Source organism: Chaetura pelagica, unplaced genomic scaffold (assembly GCF_000747805.2).
Source record: "Chaetura pelagica isolate M959 unplaced genomic scaffold, ChaPel_1.0 scaffold750, whole genome shotgun sequence".
In the NCBI taxonomy this organism is placed as follows: Eukaryota; Metazoa; Chordata; class Aves; order Apodiformes; family Apodidae; genus Chaetura; species Chaetura pelagica.
In genome coordinates, this window is record NW_009951947.1 from 879,087 (window position 1) to 898,119 (window position 19,033).

Consider the following 19,033-nt stretch of genomic DNA (forward strand, 5'->3'; position numbering starts at 1 on the left):
TTCCCTACAAACACAGCAATGTTAGTCAGATAGGATTAGAATAAGAAAAGGCAAACCTAAATTAATTTACTCATTGTCAGAAAGGCAGAGTGCTTTTCCATTTTAAATATATAGTTACTTAAAGGTTACATATGACAATACATAAACTGAAAATATGAGAGAATTAAAAACTACATACCTCACATACAATAGGCTTAAACATGATTGGAGACACTAATTACTACTTCCTGATGAGAGAATGTACATATTATACTAAAAATTATGATGAGAAGCTCAGAAAACATGGTCCTTACAAAGTGAATCTATAGATGCGTGAAACTGAATTTAGCTCCATCCCTCCTTCCAAAACACCACTCCCCTGGTATAATTTAGTTTTGATTCTAGGAGTAAGAAATCAATTCAGCTTCCCTATTCCTTCATATTTGTTGCCTTTTACTATCAAAGAGGTTGGTAATTTAAGTAATCTTACTGCTTCACCAGAACAGGCATACCTTGCCCTAATAAACATATAAAAAATGCATTTTTCACAGGGAATCCAAAATAAACCATCATCAGAATGCTGGCTCATAGCAACAGGATTCTGTGAGTACTCAGGCTCATATCACAGCCCTACTGGCTACAGTTGGTGACATGGTGGAGGACACCCCTAGCAGAGTTTAAAAGGAAATTCTTCTCTGTGCTTACGGATCGGTCCTTTGCTTCTTCTCATCTGCAATGGCCAGGTTTCGGCAACTTTTCACAAGGATGTTGAGGGCACCTGTTTTGTAGCTGTAGTTGATGTTGAGAAGGATTTCACCACTGACCTTCACGTTGCCATAGTCACCAGTTTCACTATATACACTCAACATGCTGTTAATGCTAGTCTGGACAGGGAGAAAAAAAAAAAAAAAGGTCTTAGAGGTTTTAAACAATGACTCTTCTCCAGAGTCTGCTATTTTCACACAGCTACTGCCTTGCAATATTGTCACACTTGTAAAGATGTAAAAGGGAATAAGAACTATACTTTTTATACTATTATAGTAGCTAAAATGTCTAGACACTTAATGTTTTTCCATGCAGGACTTAAACCTATTTATAAACATGACTACATCTAAATTACTACCATTGAATTCATGCATGAACTGAAGAGCATACAGGCTACATAAATTGTAAATTCATGTGAGTTCCCAGCAGTAAAAAAAAACCAAAAAACCAAACATTGCTGTGGCTCAGCTGTCCCCCTCATTTTTACTGAGTCTCATAAAACAACTGCTGACAGAACCACTGGAAAAAGTTGTAAGGATGCTTCCCATAATGGAGGTGGTATAAATCCATGTTTGTTTAAAGTGGCAGCTCTCATTAGCAATTCAAAAACAATGAGCAAAATCCACTACTCACCATTTCTGCAATCTTCCTGAAGCAAAAAATGTTTAGCAATAATTCTACAAAATTTTCCACTGTAATGTAATTTATCACCCCTCACTCTTTCTTTTTTCTTTTTCATTCATGCCATGCAGAGTTTTGCTATGAGGACTTCCTCTTCCAAAAGATTACAATTAGGAAATAACTAAATATTTTTAAAGAAAACCAGAGCAGTTTGCAAACTGCCAGAACCAGAGGCATTCAAGTAAGCTGGCACACATTTCCTTTTGAGCTGTTGAGCAAACCTAACACAGAGGAACTGTGCAAAACACACAGGTACAGTCTTCAAGAAAAAGGGAGAAAAGAGAGAGAAACTTTAAAAGTAAGCTAAGCAGAGGATTCAGGAGAACTCACAGTATCACCGTCTGTTTCAGGAACATTTAAATATGTCCATTTTCTGTTGGAGCCTTCTGAGGAGTTCTTTAAAGAGGCAGTGCAAAAGATTAAGAGAAAAGAATGTCAGATAGATACTATAAGAAAGAATAAGTGCGGTGATAAATCTTTAACTATACAGTTAGGTAAAGGAAGTTTGTATTGGAAAGAGGAAAGAGGGAAGGGGAGGCAAAGGCAAAGGATCATTAGGTAAGTAGGCAGCGAGAGATAAATGATGGGGGAAAAAACCCAACAGAATTTTTTTTTAAAAACAGATTACATCTGATCCTAGAACTTATGGAGACACAATTTCTGAAGTGCTTACAAACCACAAACAAAATAATACAGATTTAGTAGAACTTGATGTACTTGACATTTTCCCCCTAATTTTCTGTTCAGTGGCATTTACGCTGGTTATCACATATGCTGAATGTAGTGTTCTTAGGAAATCTACTAATTTTTCTGTTTTGTAAGTAGTACACAACCACCACATATGGATGATGAAGAGCCTTGTATTAGTACCTCAATGAGATTTATATTTGTTTTGCATCGTATCTTATTGCTGCAGTAAGGCACTGGAACAGCTCAGTCTTACTGATGTGATGGGTCTTGACAACACCACATTAATGTGTTTAGGAGAGGAATAGGTGAAGGATGCAGGGGAAAAGAAATACACAGCTCATGCACTAGCTTTGGGAAAAACAAGAAGAAAAATACCCTAATGCTGAGATATAGCTCCTGCTCAATGTCACTTTCCATTTCCATTTAGCTCATTCATGTTACAGGTAGATTTCAAGCATCTTTAACTCTCTGAGGTTTTTCTTCCCTTAGCCCAAATGCTTATTGTCAGAGTAGCCACACTGTACTTTAAACTCTCATTATTTGAAAAAGGAAAGAAAACAGAAAAAAACGCATGTAGAGCCTCCTGTTCATTAATTTCAACGTGACTTAATAGCACACAGGTATTTGACAGATAAATATGTGAAAAAATCTGAAAAGTGTAGAAGGCTCAAAAGCTTGCAAGAAGCAGAGTAAAGGCAAAATCGAGAGAGGGTGGAATGTTAGTAAGTAGTAACACACACTAAAGGGGAATAAGCAAAGAACAGGTTAAATTGTCCTTCTCTTGCAGGGTGACGCAGCTTGCCATTCACAGCTTTGCCATTACCATCAAATTGCAGTGACATTAAAAATCATGTCATAGTGAATAGAGAGAAACAAGAGCATTGAGATGTGAGGTTATCTGAAACCCACAGCAGTGGAAAAGCTACCTCTGCTTAAGGAAATCTACACCAAAGGACAAAAGCCAATGCACAGACATAATGCTGCCTGTAGCAGCATTCTGTAGAGAGAAGGCTCTCTATATGTGGTTCCTCAATTAGACGCCTAAACAGAGAAAGAACTTAAGCATCTGCAATCCTCATATCAATATTCAGAGGAAATAAAACTAATTCTGTCTGTAAAATCCAGCAAGCATTGGACACAATGAGCTTAGTCAACCTTGGGTAAGTGGCTCTAATTAGACCAATGCTAACAGGCTACATCTGCTCATCTGATTTGGTATGAAGTGTCACAGATCTCTGTTGTGTTTGTTTCTGTGAACTACACCAGTTAGAAGGGAAAAGGGTCTGGACATGACCCCATCTAAGATACCAAAATGCTCTGATGTCAATTTTCTCAGCCCTTTCTCCTCCCCAGGTAAGCCAGGCTTGGATTCAGCTGACTCCATCTCTTTGGGATCAAGAACTTAAGTGGACATTCCCTGAGTCCTACTTGCATAGGGAATAATGGGAATGCAGTGTAGAAAGGACAGCTCATTGATTACTGACATGAACTAAATTTTCTATTCCATTTTAGCATTACAGATTCATCCCTTCATCCTCTTCAGCTCTCCCATCTTCTACCTGGAGTTTGTTGCAGTTTTCTTGGTACTCTATATGCTGATCAGAGCTATTCTTAGACACAAGTTATGAAGGAGCATAAGCGGAGCAGAGTGGGCTCTATGACTTTTCTGAAGATGCTATCAGTTGCCCGCATCCTAAGTGTCAGATCCCAAAAATTAAGTACACAACAGGTAGTCATAAACTAGACATGTTAAGGGCTGATTTTATCATCATTTTCTTTTCCAGTGAATATCAGACTGCATAAGGAATGCATTAGGCATTCTATACCAATTTTGTTGCATCTTAAGCACCTGTTACAACCTGAAAAGGCAGGTATCCTTTTAAAAACAACATTAAGTTGCAACAGTTAGACAACCACAAGACTCAAACGTCTGATACACAGTATATAGTTGGTGGGTACAGCAACAAACAAAAGGGTTTAACAGAAATATACTACAATATTTGCAAAAAGTGGAAAAGTTTTCACCACCAAAATAATCCCTGTCCTCACTGTGAAGAGAAATACTTTTCAGATGTGGGTGGCATAGCAATCATGTCCTCAAGAAGAGGAGAAGCTGGGTTGTGGGACAGACAGTGATGCTACAGAAGTAACACATATGCAAACACACACATGAGTATTTGTGGCCCAAGAAGATGAACAATCAGAAAATGGTTTGAGATGGAAGATCCTACCATAGCCTTGTACTCTTCATTGCAAGTAGATTAAGTTCTTCTCTGCAATGCTGAGCAGTCATGTACTGCAAACACCTATGGTTTGCTTTCTCCACATGACAGCTTGGGAGTAACCCGAGCATGTGAGGAAATCTACTGATGAGTATGCAAAATGGTTTTATCTTTCTGTGTGCTGCAGAGATCAGCATTTTAGCTTTGAACAGCATCAAAAATATAATGGAAAAACTATGCAAATGTTAAAGGATGTTTCTCAAGTGCAGGATGAAAGACCATCTGCCAAAGGGTATGAACTCTTTTTTTCATTTTTTTTCCAGAAACAATGATCTTTTGTGGAAGAAAAAGCATATGTTTTCTATTGAAGATCTTGCTGTTGATAATCCACTTGTCAAATGTCCATGTTGCCTTGAATAATGAGAGGTCACTATATCATCAATATCTTCTTCTGTTTCATCCTGATAATCCTAAACGACAAGCAGGCATTTTAGTTGCCATGTTCTGCTCTGTCTTTGGTCACCCTCTGTTGCTTAGTTTTGTTTCATATATTTTTCACTTTAAGCAGATGATGCAGGATGCATTCAAAATTCTAATCTCTAGAGGAATTTTGATTTACATTTTCCACATCTTTGCACAGGCACACAGCACAAGTGGAAAAGACACTCTTATGGTTTCAGGGTTCAATTGCTTGACACACATACTGTGTATCTTATTCTGGAGGTGTAAACCTTCACATGGCCAACAACTGTGCACATAAATAAAATCCACTTCCATTCCCACTAATAATCCCATGTGAATTACCTTATTCTAGTTACTACTATTTGCATTCAGGAATTCAGCTTGAGAAATCTTACGCATTTTTCAAATTCTTAACAAAAGAAATGAGTGATCATTAACACAGATCCACTTTCTACCAGGCAATGCTGAAAGCCCCAGGTTATTCAAACCACATGGGAACAAACTTGCCCTGCCATCATATACACTGAATATATTTGAGGGGTAAACAAAAAATCCAGTTGATGTGTATGTTTTAAAAATAATTAAATTCCTGTATTATTTTTAAAAATTAAAATTGGAGGAAAGATCAACAATTGCACAGCTTCATATATGTGCCTGACTTTTAATAAGCAAGACTGCACTGTAATATTTTTAGCTCATATACAGAAATAAACCCCTCATTTTCAAACAGAAGCAATAAAGTAAAACCTAAATAAAAACTTTAAATCTGGTTAATGTTACTAATATGACAGATAACTTTTACTTAAAGTTTCAGGGAAAAAAAAACCAAACAACAAACCAACAAACATCACAGAATCACAGAATATTAGAGGTTGGAAGGGACGTCTGAAGTTCAAGTCCAACCACCCTGCCAGAGCAGGAAAAAATAAAAACAAAACAAAAAAACAACTAGGGCAGATCACTCAGAAAGGCACACAGACAGGTCTTGAAAGTCTCCAGAGAAGGAGACTCCACAACCTCTCTGGGGATCCTGTTCAGTGCTCTGTAACCCTCACAGTAAAGAAGTTCTTCCTCATGTTGAGGTGGAACTTCCTGTGCTTAAATTTGAGTCCATTGCCCCTCGTCCTACCACATGGCACAAGAGAAAAGAGGGTGTGTCCCTGCCTTCCTGATGCTCAGCCCTCATGTATTTATAGACATTAATTAGATCTCCTCTCAGTCTTCTCCTCTTTAGACTGAAAAGCCCCAGGTCTCTCAGCCTTCCCTCATAAGACAGGTGTTCCGGTTCCCCAATCATCCTCGTAGCCTCCGTTGGACTCTCACAAGTAGATCCCTGTCCCTCTTTAACTGGGGAGCCCAGAACGGGACACTCCAAGTGAGGTCTCACTAGAGCCAAGTAGAGGGGGAGGAGAATCTCCCTTGATCTGCTGGAGATACTCCTCATAATGCACCCCAGGGTACCATTGGCCTTCCTGGCCACAAGGGCACGTTGTTGTCCCATGGATAACTTGTTGTCTACCATGTTCTTCTCCACAGAGCTGCTTTCTAGCAGATCACCTCCTAACCTGAACTGGTGCATTTTGTTGTTCCTTCCCAGTTGCAGGACTGTGCACTTGCTCTTGTTGAACCTCATTAGGTTCCTCTTTGCCCAACACTCCAGCCTGTCCAAATCTTGCTGAACAGCTGCACAGCCTTCCAGTGAATCAGCCAATCCTCCCAGCTTCGTGTCATCAGCTAACTTGCTGAGGAGACACTCTGTCCTGTCATTAAGGTCATTGATAAAGAGGACTGGACCCAGCAGTGATCCCTGAGGGACTCCACAAGTTGCAGGTCTCTATAGGATCGCTATCTTGCTATCAAGTGTAGCTTGGAAATGTCAAGTGTTAAAACACTAAACCTCATGGAAGGTATTTCAAAAGACTCTGCTTTTAGTTTTAATGGAAGTAAAATATTCAACTTCCTTATACCTGCTTCACAGCTATAAAAAAATCTCATATAGTGACCTACCATAAAAAGAAAAGGTATTTCAAAAAGCTATAAAAAAATCTCATATAGTGACCTACCTCACTCTCTATGGTTTAGTTGCTCTCACTCCCCTAAACTAAACAAAGAGCTGTATTTAAACTCAGCCATCTCAAAGACTTCTATGCTAATCAGGAAAAAACAGAGCAGAGAAGAAATGCTGCTCGAGTGTTGAGCTATCACAGTTTGTATAAAGGTCTGAAGAGCATTTGTCATTAGCATGCATAAAACTAGCTGTTACTTCTCCCCATCTTTGCTACAGTGGCTGAAGTAAAATCAGCTGAAAGTAATGCAAAATTTTCTATTACTATTTTCCGATTGTAACTGCATGTTTAATATTAAACAGAGGAAAATGAGGACAAGCCATCACTACAGGGACTCAAATTTACATACTAAAGCTAAAATGCTTCTCAGCTTCATGTTCTCACAATGAACCTTCTCTGCTGGTCTCTGTGCTTTTTAATCTATCCAGGGCACTGCTGCCACTCCACAGAAAAAAAGAAGTCACAAATATTTTATATTCTAAGGAATAAGTCCATGGAGACTCAGGCACAGAGCTAACTACTTTAGGGAGACAGAGAGGGTGATGAATCCTTCAAAAGTAAAATTAAAAACACCCCTAGAATAAAAACAACAAAAAAACTCTCCCACCCTTCACTTCTGTTTTCCTCTTTGACTTCAGAATTCAGATGATGTGCCCAAGTTTAAAACTTGGCCCAAAAATACACAACCTTCCTGCCCATACAATAGGAAGAAGCAATTCTGTTAATACATGCAAAACTCTTCATGTACCTGTGGACTTTAAAATAAACAATACCACATTTTTATTTCTGAATTATAGTAAAAAACCCACAAAAACAAGTAATGAAACTTCTTCAGATTGGGGTGTTTCAGGCTTAGATATTCAAATATTAACAAGGGCTCACAAAAAGTCCAAACAACATCTAGCTGACTACCAATTTTTTCCTGTAAGCAGATATCTGAACCTAAAAAAATGGTTTACATTTAACCTGTGCCCTTAATTTATTTTGTACGACAATGATTATGTTCCTCAGGAGGTGTTCCAGAACTGCAACTACATAATTGGTGTTATTAGCTTATTAAAGTTAGAGCTAGCTCATGGTCTCCAGTGGGGGTTATAAAATGCACATTATCCTATTACTTCTAATAAAACTGCTGAGCATGTAATTAACATCTCTTGGTTAGGAATTCAACACACACTTCTCTAGATAAGGGGCATGTTCCACACCACTGCTGTCACCTCCCATCACCCAGAAACAAGAGAATTAAGGCCCTCAGCACGCTCCATCAGCTGGCCAGGGGAAAAGAAGGTACAACATTTTTCAGGCTGCAGCAGCTGTTGCTATTTTCATCAGATATCTTTAATTTTGTCTATTATATTGAGCTGCAAAGGAGCTAAACTCCAGCAGGAATACAACCTTTATCTCAAAAGACTGCACGTATAATGAATCTAGGGCAAGACTCTGAAGGACTCCTGTGAGTCAAGCTACACTAAAAAACATGGTAACACTACAGCTGATCAATGCAGTCAATTGATTTCGTAGGACAGAGCAAGCAAGGACATGGGTAGAATCCAAGTTCTTGAAACGCTGTTATGAATGAAGTTTAAAGAGGGGAATAAGCACTCTCACAGACCCTGGATCAACTAAGTATTAAGGTTATGCCACAAGAAAGGTCCCCTGTGTTAGCAGAGAAGCTAGAGAGCTGCTGAGCAGCAATCTGAATTTCTTTCAGAGTCAGCAAGAAAAGAAAGAGAGAGGGGAGGGGAAAAAAAAAAAAAAGAGCTCTGAATATGAGGAAGACAAAAACCAAAGAACAGAAAACCCTCTGGACTTGGCATCTCTGGCAGCTACCTCAGAGAAATTCCTAGGTGATAACTACCACCCCACTTGCAATTAGAAGAGGAAAATAATATAAAGATATATAAAGCCTGTATTTGCAGAAGACAACCATAAAACCAGAAATCTTTTCTAACTTCTTAATCAAGAACAAGTGGAAATAAACCACTTATTTTTGGAGTTTTTCTTCCACAGAAATCTGTTGCACAGAAGGAGCTTGCTTTATTTCCTTAAAGATTAACCCAAACAAAACAACACTGCAGACAAATTCTGAGTGCTTCCAATCCAAGAAATGGATAGGAATCCAAACATATTGTTTTCCACCAAGCCACAAGTATAAAATGCTACAAGAAGGGGATACATCTCCCACAGCCAATGGTTTTCTGAAAAGAGCAGGAGTTAGGGAAGGTCTATGACAATAAACAAATTACATAACCCATAACACAGAGGTTTAAGTGTTTTTTACGCTACAAGCACACATTTGGAGATTCAGAACAAACTATGATTAGATGAATAACTATTTAAATAACTCTTTTTTTCATCTCATGCATATTTAGCAGTTTAAAGACTCTTATAGCATTGATGCACATCTGCAACTTGTGTATCTTGGGGAAGCTGTGAATCACTTTGGGAAAAGCAGCCCATAGAAGACACTGAAAAATGCATGGAGATGTATGGGAGAAAACAGTGAGCAGGAAGAAGAGGCAAGCAACAGTGGCAGAGCAGAAAGTTCATTTGCTAAAAAATATATAAGCAGAAAATCAGAACCAGAAAAGGGTAAAGCCTTGAAAGTATATTTCTCCATGTCAAAATGAAAAACGAAGAAAGCATGGATTAACAGAATATTGCAGCATGTGCAATACAGTGCCTGAAATTTATTTTCAGGCCAGTTTCTTTCACCTATAAACTGAAAAAATAGCAAATCAATAACAAATTCCAACAGTGGCTATTCATTGGAATAATTCTATAGCTGATATATTCAGAAGATGAAGCTGTCTAAAAACTCATTAAATAACCCAGAAACAATGTTCTGTATTACTTGTATTTGATACAGATAGATATCTATATAGAGCTCATTTTGTAAGTTTGAAAAAACAGGGTTCCTACTATATAAACATTTACTTATTTATAACTCACCAGTTCCTGATCTAAGGCACTAGGTACAGATTTGCTTCTTACGCTCAGTGTGTCCTCATGTTCTTCAGAGAAAGATTCACTCAGATCTATCTCAGATCGGCTACGATCTGGAAAATAAAAATAATTATTTTTTTTTCTGTAATTCCTAAAAAAAAATAATCTGCTTCATCTTCCACATTTTAGTAAGTGTTGTCTCATACCCAATTGTTTTTTTACAAATCAGTATTTCAGGTATCTATCACAAACTATGACAACTGAACACCAGTGTGTTAAATGGAAAAAACACATTTTCTGATGCTGTTCAGCCTTCTGGCCAATACTTTTCCTCCTGTACTATTTATCTGCTGTAATTGTCTCCTGGGGATGATACTATAGCTCAAGCTTTGACTTTGGGCTTACCAGCCTGGAATATTGCAAAACTTGCAGTCCAAGTGTTCACAGTGATTATCACATCTCCCACCACTACCCAACTTCCCCCTACCATCTGCTTCAGAATTAAGCAACTGGGGATACTGATGGACTGGTGTTCCCTGTGCCAAAAGGAGGAGGAAGCAAATGAACCTCAAGGCCTGTAAAAGTTTCTTTTTCCTACAGGTGTCTCATCCACTCTAGAGGTCTAAGACATGTAAGATGTCTTGGAGAAAGATTTTCTTAGTCATCCCAATATAAATGTTTTGAGGAACTGTTCAATATATTGAGAAAGAAAGAGGGGGAAGAGAATACTTTGAGATCCTTCAGGTAGGAATCTGCAAAGTAATTTACTGTTCATCTTCTACCTGGGCAATAGCTGATGTGACAGGAGACAATGAAGGGTCTGATGCCCGTTCCCAGGTTGCCTGTAATTTTGCTCAGCATCCATCTGCTTTGGTAACATGAGGGAAGTTATTTTCTACTAGGAAAATCTTTATTTTAAATGGTAGCAGAAACAGGAGTTTTTCACTTCACAAAAAAGTAGCAGTCTGTAGTACCTCTGGCTGGATTTGCAATATCCTGTACAATATCCTCAAAGAAACTCTGATACGTTTGAGTAGAAAAATCTACGGTGAAGAACATTATCTCCTTTGATCAGCTCTGTGGGATATGCCACTAGGTGTCTGCTTTGGGCTAAACTCAGCTGGAATAAGGTCAACCCTGCTGTGTTTCAGAGAGAAACATGTAAATCTGAACCCACCCTGTTGGTCCTGTAAGAAGCCAACCTAGGAGAAACAGAAGAGTGCAGGGTGCTCCTGCCTCCTATTCGAGGTATGAAAAGGAGGATCTCAACCCTCTTGCAAAGTGGCTCTGACAACACCTTCCTGTGCAAGTCCCATTTACATAATAGCCTCAAATGAAATGAGGTGAATTACGGCTGAATTGTCTGATTCTGTGCAGACATATAAAAACGAAGTTACATGAAGTCTGCAAGGGACTTGTTCTCTGATAGCTCTTTGTTTCTTTGCTTCTAGGCAAAGTGGGTATGAAATGTAATGGCAGCAGCACAGTACTATTTTATACAGATTGCAGGTAGGTAACATTTTATAGTCTTGACTACACAGAGACTGATTTAACAATGTGCAGTTATGAATGAAATCTTGTCACAATTCTAAGAGTATGTAATTTATCTAATGCTAAAATTGTACCAATATTACTGGGGTTAGGATTATCATTTTATTTCAAATATAAAACTTGTAGAGTGGTATAAATTTGGTTACTGAAATGGAAGAATTTTCAGAATTAATAAGAATAAATTTATGAAACATCTGATCTTTCATTGTGCTTTAAAAAAAAAAAGGTGCAGAGTCACAAGAATATGAATAAAGCTCTGATGATAAAGGCTGTCAAAAAGAAAGAAAAGATTTAATACTTACCTGATGACAAAGATACCCTAGAAACTGCAATGGAAGGCGTTCCAGATGCCTTCCTACAGTGTTTCTTTACTAAATCTTCAGGTACACTTTCACTTGCTGGAATAACCATGCCATTTTCTAAGCCAGTGTCCTGCTCGATAAGAAAAATGCACATCCCATAAATGCAAAAATGCAAGTTATTCACTATCAGTCTACAGAAGCATCACCTCTACTAGCTCTCAGAAGTCCAAAGCTCATTAAGCCTCCAGTTTATTGCTGAATATCTTTAGATTACAATCTAATCTGCTTTTCTTAGCATAGATTATTAATAATATTTGCTCAAAGATGGGACTCATGCAAATATTCTGAGTTCGAAGCTAAAGAATCAGAGTGATGCAGAGAGGAGGGAAGTGAATCACTCAAATATATTAAAAGTTCGCTTAGCTTGTAAATTAAAAGAAGGGGGGTGGGGAAGGGAAAAGAGAGAAAAGGCAAAACATTACTTTTATACCAGCATAGTTATTTCAGCCAGGGAAAAAGCAAATGGACTTGATCTAATTAAAATATACCAGTATAAGCCCTTAAATAAAGCAAATATGCTTGATATTATTATGACTTCTTGACTCCCTAGAAAGGAATTGCTAACTTAAGTCCATCAAAATTGAATGCATTGGCCTTTTTCAACAAATTCTAATGCACTTGAAATCAAGTCACTCTGTGTGCCAGCAAGAATATAAATAAAACAACTATTAATCTATTTACAGCTCCTAAAACTTTCCTTCATATATGCTAACTTATTTTTTATTGAAAAAGGCAATACACTGAAAGCTAGAAAAAACCTGATGCATTCAACAAGGCTCTGATCTCAAATGCTCATCTACATTTTTCCAAACATTAATGGTAAAAGACATTGCTTCTGACTATAAATTTTGTATTCTTTGTACACTTGAGTCATGGTAACTTAGAATAACTTGCCCGTACAATCCTGATTTCTTAAGAGGGGTGACTGACATGAATTTGGGATGGGTGTCAGAAGTACACAGCCAGGAGAAGCTGCTTGACAAGCAGGCTATATGGGAAAGAAGAGACAGTCTGCTTCTGGCTAGGTGAGCCACATCCTCCCACTGATTACAAAACAGTCAAGGCAGCTAGCTCAGATGTGGCCACCTACATCCCAAGAAGCCTGACAGCAGGTAAGAGGAATCCCACATTTCATTTTGATAAAGTGTCTAGCACACATTTTGTGTTATGCCATAATTTATGCAGAATCCATTGTTCAGAAAAAAATAAAAACAGTATGGCCTGATTTTCTGCAAGTGCTGAGCTGGCAACTTTTGCCTGCTGGGAAGTCACATCTTTAATTCACAGCACTCACTCAAGGCTCCGAAGTTCCAAAAATATTTACTTCCATCCCTGGTACTTCCCACTTCAGAATCTGTAACTCATTATGTCATGATGGACATTAATAGCAATTTTTAGACATAAGAAGAATGTCTGCCAAACCACAAACATCACTGATGGAGCATGACAAACTGTGTTCTAGTAGAGATCTTCACTGGTCTCAGCAGAATTAAGGAAAACAAAACCTCTCTGTCAGGCTTGCCCTTTCTAGGCTACAAATCAATCTAACATGGCAGCCAAATCACCCAGTCTGGTGTCAGCTTCACATGACTGTACTTACCCTGCTATAATCTGTGGTCATGCTGCGTGTGCTGAGTGCTGGAGACCTCGGCAGGGAAGGTATGGAAACATTGCCTCTGCTCACAGGACCCACAGCCCCTACATTGCTGCTGGTCAGTGAAAGGGTGCTCCCCCTGGGGTGGAGAGAAGAGTATTAAAGCATTATTGCTTTGAGCACACCAAGGCAACCCATTCAGCAAGGCACTGCAAGAAAGCAGCCATGGTAACTGTTAACTAGAGTAACTTTGTCCTGGATGAACTAACTGAGTGATCCACCGCAAGGAGATGGCCACCTGGGAAGAAAAGCAGAGGTGAGGGTGAAGAGCAATTACTTTAGACATACACCTGTTTTCAGCACTTCTGCCAGAACTGCAAATAGCCCAAATGAGTGGCTCTTCTCCAGGCTGTAGAAGCTGCATTCGTGTTCATTTCAAACTGCATTCACATCCCAACAGCAGGTGCAACAACTCCTGTAACACTGCCTGCCAGGCTGCTTCTTGGTATAAAGGAAAGTTACAGTGACATGACTGTTCTGGCCACTTCAGCAGCTGATGTTAATGCCAAAACTAGCTCCAGAAGTCTAAAATCCTTGGCTATCTGCTCCTCCATCCTCTTCATAAAAACAACAACTTGTTCACGGTCCTGTTTGTATTGCAATAATGACTCCTGACCCAAACTGATTGATTATTTCAACCAGCTCAGAAAGCTAGGCAAGTCTCTTTGCCAGGTTTCATGTTACTAAAAGTGACAAGTTCAGCATACCTGAACCCAACTGCTGCCTAACAACAGCTGAAATTGTATTTGCAGTAAAAAGTCTTTCTCTTCATTCTTCACAAACGTCGGCTCAAACTTTTTAATTTTTCTTCATAATTGAGAGAAATCTCCCAGGAAAGTAACAGCTCTGCATATACTCCTACTTACTACTTAAAAACAAACAAACAAAAAAACCCCTGGTAAATAGAAATTGCAAGTTTTCCATATGGAAAACAGTGTCAGAGGAGGATAGCAGAGCAAATTTTCTGGATAAAATTTTTAGAACACAGTACATTTTGAGAAGAAGCTTGCCCAATGAATATTTCACATCTGCTAGCATCTTTGTTGTGGTGGACAATATCCAAATTTTACCTTTGCTTGGTTTAGGCTGTCATATCATATTTAGAGTAACTGTAATAAAACTCTTCTCTACCAGAATGGAAATTTTCATTAGAACAACTGTTGAACTGAGAAAATAATCCCCTGGAACAACAGTTTCTGTGTCACCACTACATTAAGCAGTGAGCACAGGCTCTGGATCCACATTGGTGGAGCTATTAAACCCACGGAATACAGAGGAAAACCCCCAACACCAGGACTGTCTACTAATGTTGCGTAACCATGTTTGTGTCTTTTAGTGAGCATATGGTAACCTTTCTAACAATTACTCTCCAATTTCCTATATTGGCAACTGCAGATAATAAATAATAAAAATGCTCTTACGTGTGTTCCTTTCATGTACCTGCACTGCTGCTTTTTAATTTGATGAGCAGGTGATCAACAAATCCTGCTAAATGTGCTTTGGTTGAACTATAGTCCTATCTATTTACATAAAGATGTGTCTCTAGTGCTGCAAAATGAGGCAATTAAGGCTGTCACCTGTATTTTATCAAAGCTGTTGGAGCTGGATGCACACAATTTCCAAACCTGCCAGTGTATGGCAATTAGCCAAAATGCCAAAAACCTGTTTTATTGCATATCACATCACTTTTGATTGATTGGTGTGACATTGTGTTACAAAAATTGTTGTTAAAAAAATGTTTCCTCACTATGTAAACTAATGTAAATCAAGGTAAGTGTTCAGAAGTAACAATGGGCTGGATAAAAGATTTGAAAACACATTACAAGTGGTTCTGCAGGACTCAGCAGTCAGGCTGAGCATTTGTACATAACATCTGCTACAGAGACCTCTTCTACACTTTGCCCTCATTAGAGAGAAGCTCAACACATCTTATGTACATATTAAGTAGACAACAACAGAAAAATGTGGTTATAACAATGCCAGGCATTTCCATGTGGTAGAGAAGACCTCAGAATGATGGGGTAGTGTGCCTCTGTAGATGAGCCTGAAATTCCTATTCTAGTTCTCCTTGAAGTATCCTGATGCAGCCTTCCAGTTCATTCAGCTGCAAAATCAGTAAACATATTCCCTGGAGCAGAAATAAACCAGTCAAAGAGATGAACTCATGGCTCAGGACTCCTTGTTCCTAACTCAGTACATCTTCTCTTAAACCAAAGCAGTTAGAAAGAATAAAAATTCTCTCCCAGTTTCCCTGCTGGCAGGTGAAATGCCACCAATTTTGGCCACGCAGCTAAAAAGTTGAGGGTAATTACAAAAATCAGAGATATGCAGGAAAATCTAGGATAGCTACAGCAATCAGATATTGTTATATTCTTTTAATTAGAAACCCAAAACAGTCATGGAAGGTAGCCTGGGAAACTCTGCTGTTATTTTTTAATAATTACTACTCAGTTCTATAAATTAACAATACATGAACTAAATCAAACATCTTCAAATATCTAATTTAAGTATTTAACTGTACTTGTACAAACCAGGAATTTTTATCTCTCTGCTGCAAAATATGAGCTGCTCCTCAATCCTTCCATAAACTAATATTCAGAAAGTGCCACATCTTCCACAGACAGTACAATATTCATTCCCCCTGTCAAAAGCATCTTCTGGGAAGTACAGCTGGATTACCAGGTACTTTGACAGAGAACATCGATTTGGCCAGGTGAGGATGAGACAATGGGTAGAGAAGAAAACTCCCATAATGACTCAGCACCCCTAATTTAATAAATCCTACACTCTGGCTCTGGGTGAAAGTCAGAAATTGATGCTTTACATGAAAGTCAAGCAAGGCAGTAAAATATGAAGGTTATTTTTATAGAGTACTTCACTCAATTTATCCTTCTAAGCCTGCACACAGAGCATACCAGGTACTGAATTCTACCACCCAAACAAAATTATTTTTCTTCATTTATGGTTAAATAATTTTCTTGTAGTCTGGCACATCAAAACTGCTGCACTGATGGCTAACAAGCATCCCTTTGTCCTTGTGCTGGAAGGCTCTCAGAGAAAGTGACTTAGTATTGTGTAAACTTAGTGTTCAACAGCACAAACACCAGGTTCCTTCACTGACCTCTATTCAATGAAAAGCAAAACAAATCCAGAAAAAAACAAAAAATACTACTTCTGGTCTCAAAGTCAGGTATGAAACTGGTTAGACAGAGAAGGCCTAATTAGCTTAGTGAAAAAAAAATAATTAGTGAACCGTGTATGGATTAAAGAAGAAAAGTAGCTTTGAAACTGATTTGACTAGTAAGTGCTGCACCATCCAGTGAAAAAAAAAATGAAATTATAAATATTCAAGATTGTCACCATCAGCTTTAGGTATGCTGCAAAACATCCAGCAACTGGGTTTTTGAATTGTAGGTAACAAAGTGAAGTAAGTTTTTGCTTAAACAAGATGACTCATCTAAGGGAAAAGCCTGTTGAAGAGAAGACCTTTCAGTACCTGAAAGGGGCCCACAGGAAAGCTGGGCAGGGACTTTTTGCAAGTGCATGTAGCAACAACACAAGAGTAATGGCTTTAAAATGGAAGAGGGGAGATTTAGATTAGATATTTGGAAGAAATTATTTCTTATGAGAGTGCTGCAACACTGGAAGATGTTGCCCAGATAAGTTATGAAGGCTCCCTCCCCAGCAGTGTTCAAGGCCAGGTTGGATGGGGCTTAGAGCAACCTGGTCTGGTAGGAGGTGTCCCTGCCCATGCAGGGGGGTTGGATCTAAATGATCTTTAAGGTCCCTTCCAACCCAGACCATTCTATGATTCTATGAATTAAACTCCATTATGTTCCTTCTGCCTGATAGTGTTCCTGTATACTTACTTGGGGTCTCCCAAGAACACTGCTTTAGAGCTAGAAAGTTATATTAGATCTTGCAGGAAATCATTATTATTTTCCAATCCAGACTGTTAAATTTCCAGGTGTGTGCAACTGAGCAAAGACTTTGGGTCTACATCCAGCATGGCCTATCCAACTGAAAAAGTGAACTCTTTTTGGCTTCATTTTGGTGGTGGGACATGAGAGGAATCTTGCACCTGGCATTTTATAATGCTATCAAAAAAGGCAATAACAGAGGTCTCTCATGCCCAGAAGAATGATAAACAGAATTGCATTAGAAATAAAATGACAAGAGAAGTGCAAACAGAGCCTTTGAAGAAGAAAATATAAATTATAATCAATTACCCTGTCATTACCAAATAAAAATTTTAGAACAAGGAGTCTCAGTTCTGTAATATGAACACAGCTCATTAATTAAAAGCTAGAAAATAAAAAACCCAATAAACTGACAGCAATAATCAGCTGGACACAAGGAGGGAAAAGGAAGATGGATGGAGGGAATGTTATTTTTTTTTCTTTTTTCTTTTTTCTTTTTTTTTTTCTAAAACATAAGCTCTGCTTCTCAGATTGTGTTAATGCTGAGGATTCAAAGACAAAAAGCAACACAGTGGACTGGTACACACCCCTAGGTCAGTCCCAGCATAAACTGTCCCAGATTTCTGCTGCTCACCTCTCAGAACATGGCGTTGACTTGTCACTGCGCAGACTTTGGGTTTCAGCTTCTGTGACTGTGTTCCTTTCATTTTCATCTTTTGCATTTGTAATTTCTCCTTTGGTAACCCCCCTAAGTACCTTCCTGATCAAAACAGGGAATAAAGAATTTTAAAATTGTTTGTTGTTTTTTTTTCCCCCAGGAAACAACAGCCTGACTGAGATATCAAATGCTGAACCAGAAGTACCTTTTGTGAAAATTCTTCTCTTTTTATTTTTTTACAGTTTATACACAGAAATGCTTTTTTTTAACTAAATATATGTATTTTCTCTTAAATATTTCTTTGCAATTTCTACAATTATATGCATCCATGCCCCAAATATGATGTTTTCTGAAAATACAACATCATCCCCCTACCCTATAATGTGTGGCCTAATAAGATAGAAATGAGATAAATGAAATAAAGTTTTGAAAAGGAACAGTGTTCTTCACCAAGTAACATCTAGGTCCTGTTTTAGCAGAGTCTCTACACTGGTTCTTTCGTCACCCTAATTTCAGAAACTAGAGGGGTTCTGGTGCTCTTTTTCCCAATATTAAAGAGAGACAAACCACTCGTGGTTTTTTTTTTGAGTCATTGCAACAAGTAATTCCACCCTCCTCAAGTAAAAAAAAAAAAAGTTGTAGAAAGCTATCTACCTACCCTATATTTAAGATCCATAATGAAATGTTTTCTTTCTTCCAACAGAAGCAAAGTTTTACAGCTACCAGCCCATGGACCTCCAGCCATGTTATGAACGTTTGTCTGATTTTTCATTCACCAAATAACCTCAAGTTATGTCCAGACACCACTAGTGCCACATCACAGATCAATGCATCTGTCCATGTCCATAGGGGCATAGCTGAACTGGGGTCACATATGTCACTGAAATTGCAAGATGACCAGCAACACACTGTTTATTCACTGTCATACACACAAAAAAGGGACATTGCTGGATTGTTAGACTGTATTTGCATAGCTGGTAGCTAAAGAAACACTTAATTTGTGAGCAGAATTGACAAGTATCCATAAAAAAACAGGCCCTGCAAATACTAATTTTTGCATTGTCTTCTTAAGCAAAT

General features: G+C 38.3%; 1 protein-coding gene across 1 annotated transcript in view; it reads right to left on the reverse strand.

Moving 5' to 3' along the window:
* SYTL5 (synaptotagmin-like 5) overlaps positions 1-19,033 on the reverse strand; it is a 54,705-nt gene that overhangs the window by 10,260 nt on the left and 25,412 nt on the right. Inside the window, exons 5-11 of the mRNA XM_009997354.1 lie at positions 17,933-18,058; positions 13,325-13,457; positions 11,665-11,794; positions 9,818-9,924; positions 4,715-4,807; positions 1,756-1,821; positions 685-863 (exon numbers count right to left, since the gene is read on the reverse strand). Of these exons, the coding sequence (XP_009995656.1) occupies positions 685-863; positions 1,756-1,821; positions 4,715-4,807; positions 9,818-9,924; positions 11,665-11,794; positions 13,325-13,457; positions 17,933-18,058 (834 nt within the window). The remainder of the gene's footprint in view (positions 1-684; positions 864-1,755; positions 1,822-4,714; positions 4,808-9,817; positions 9,925-11,664; positions 11,795-13,324; positions 13,458-17,932; positions 18,059-19,033) is intronic.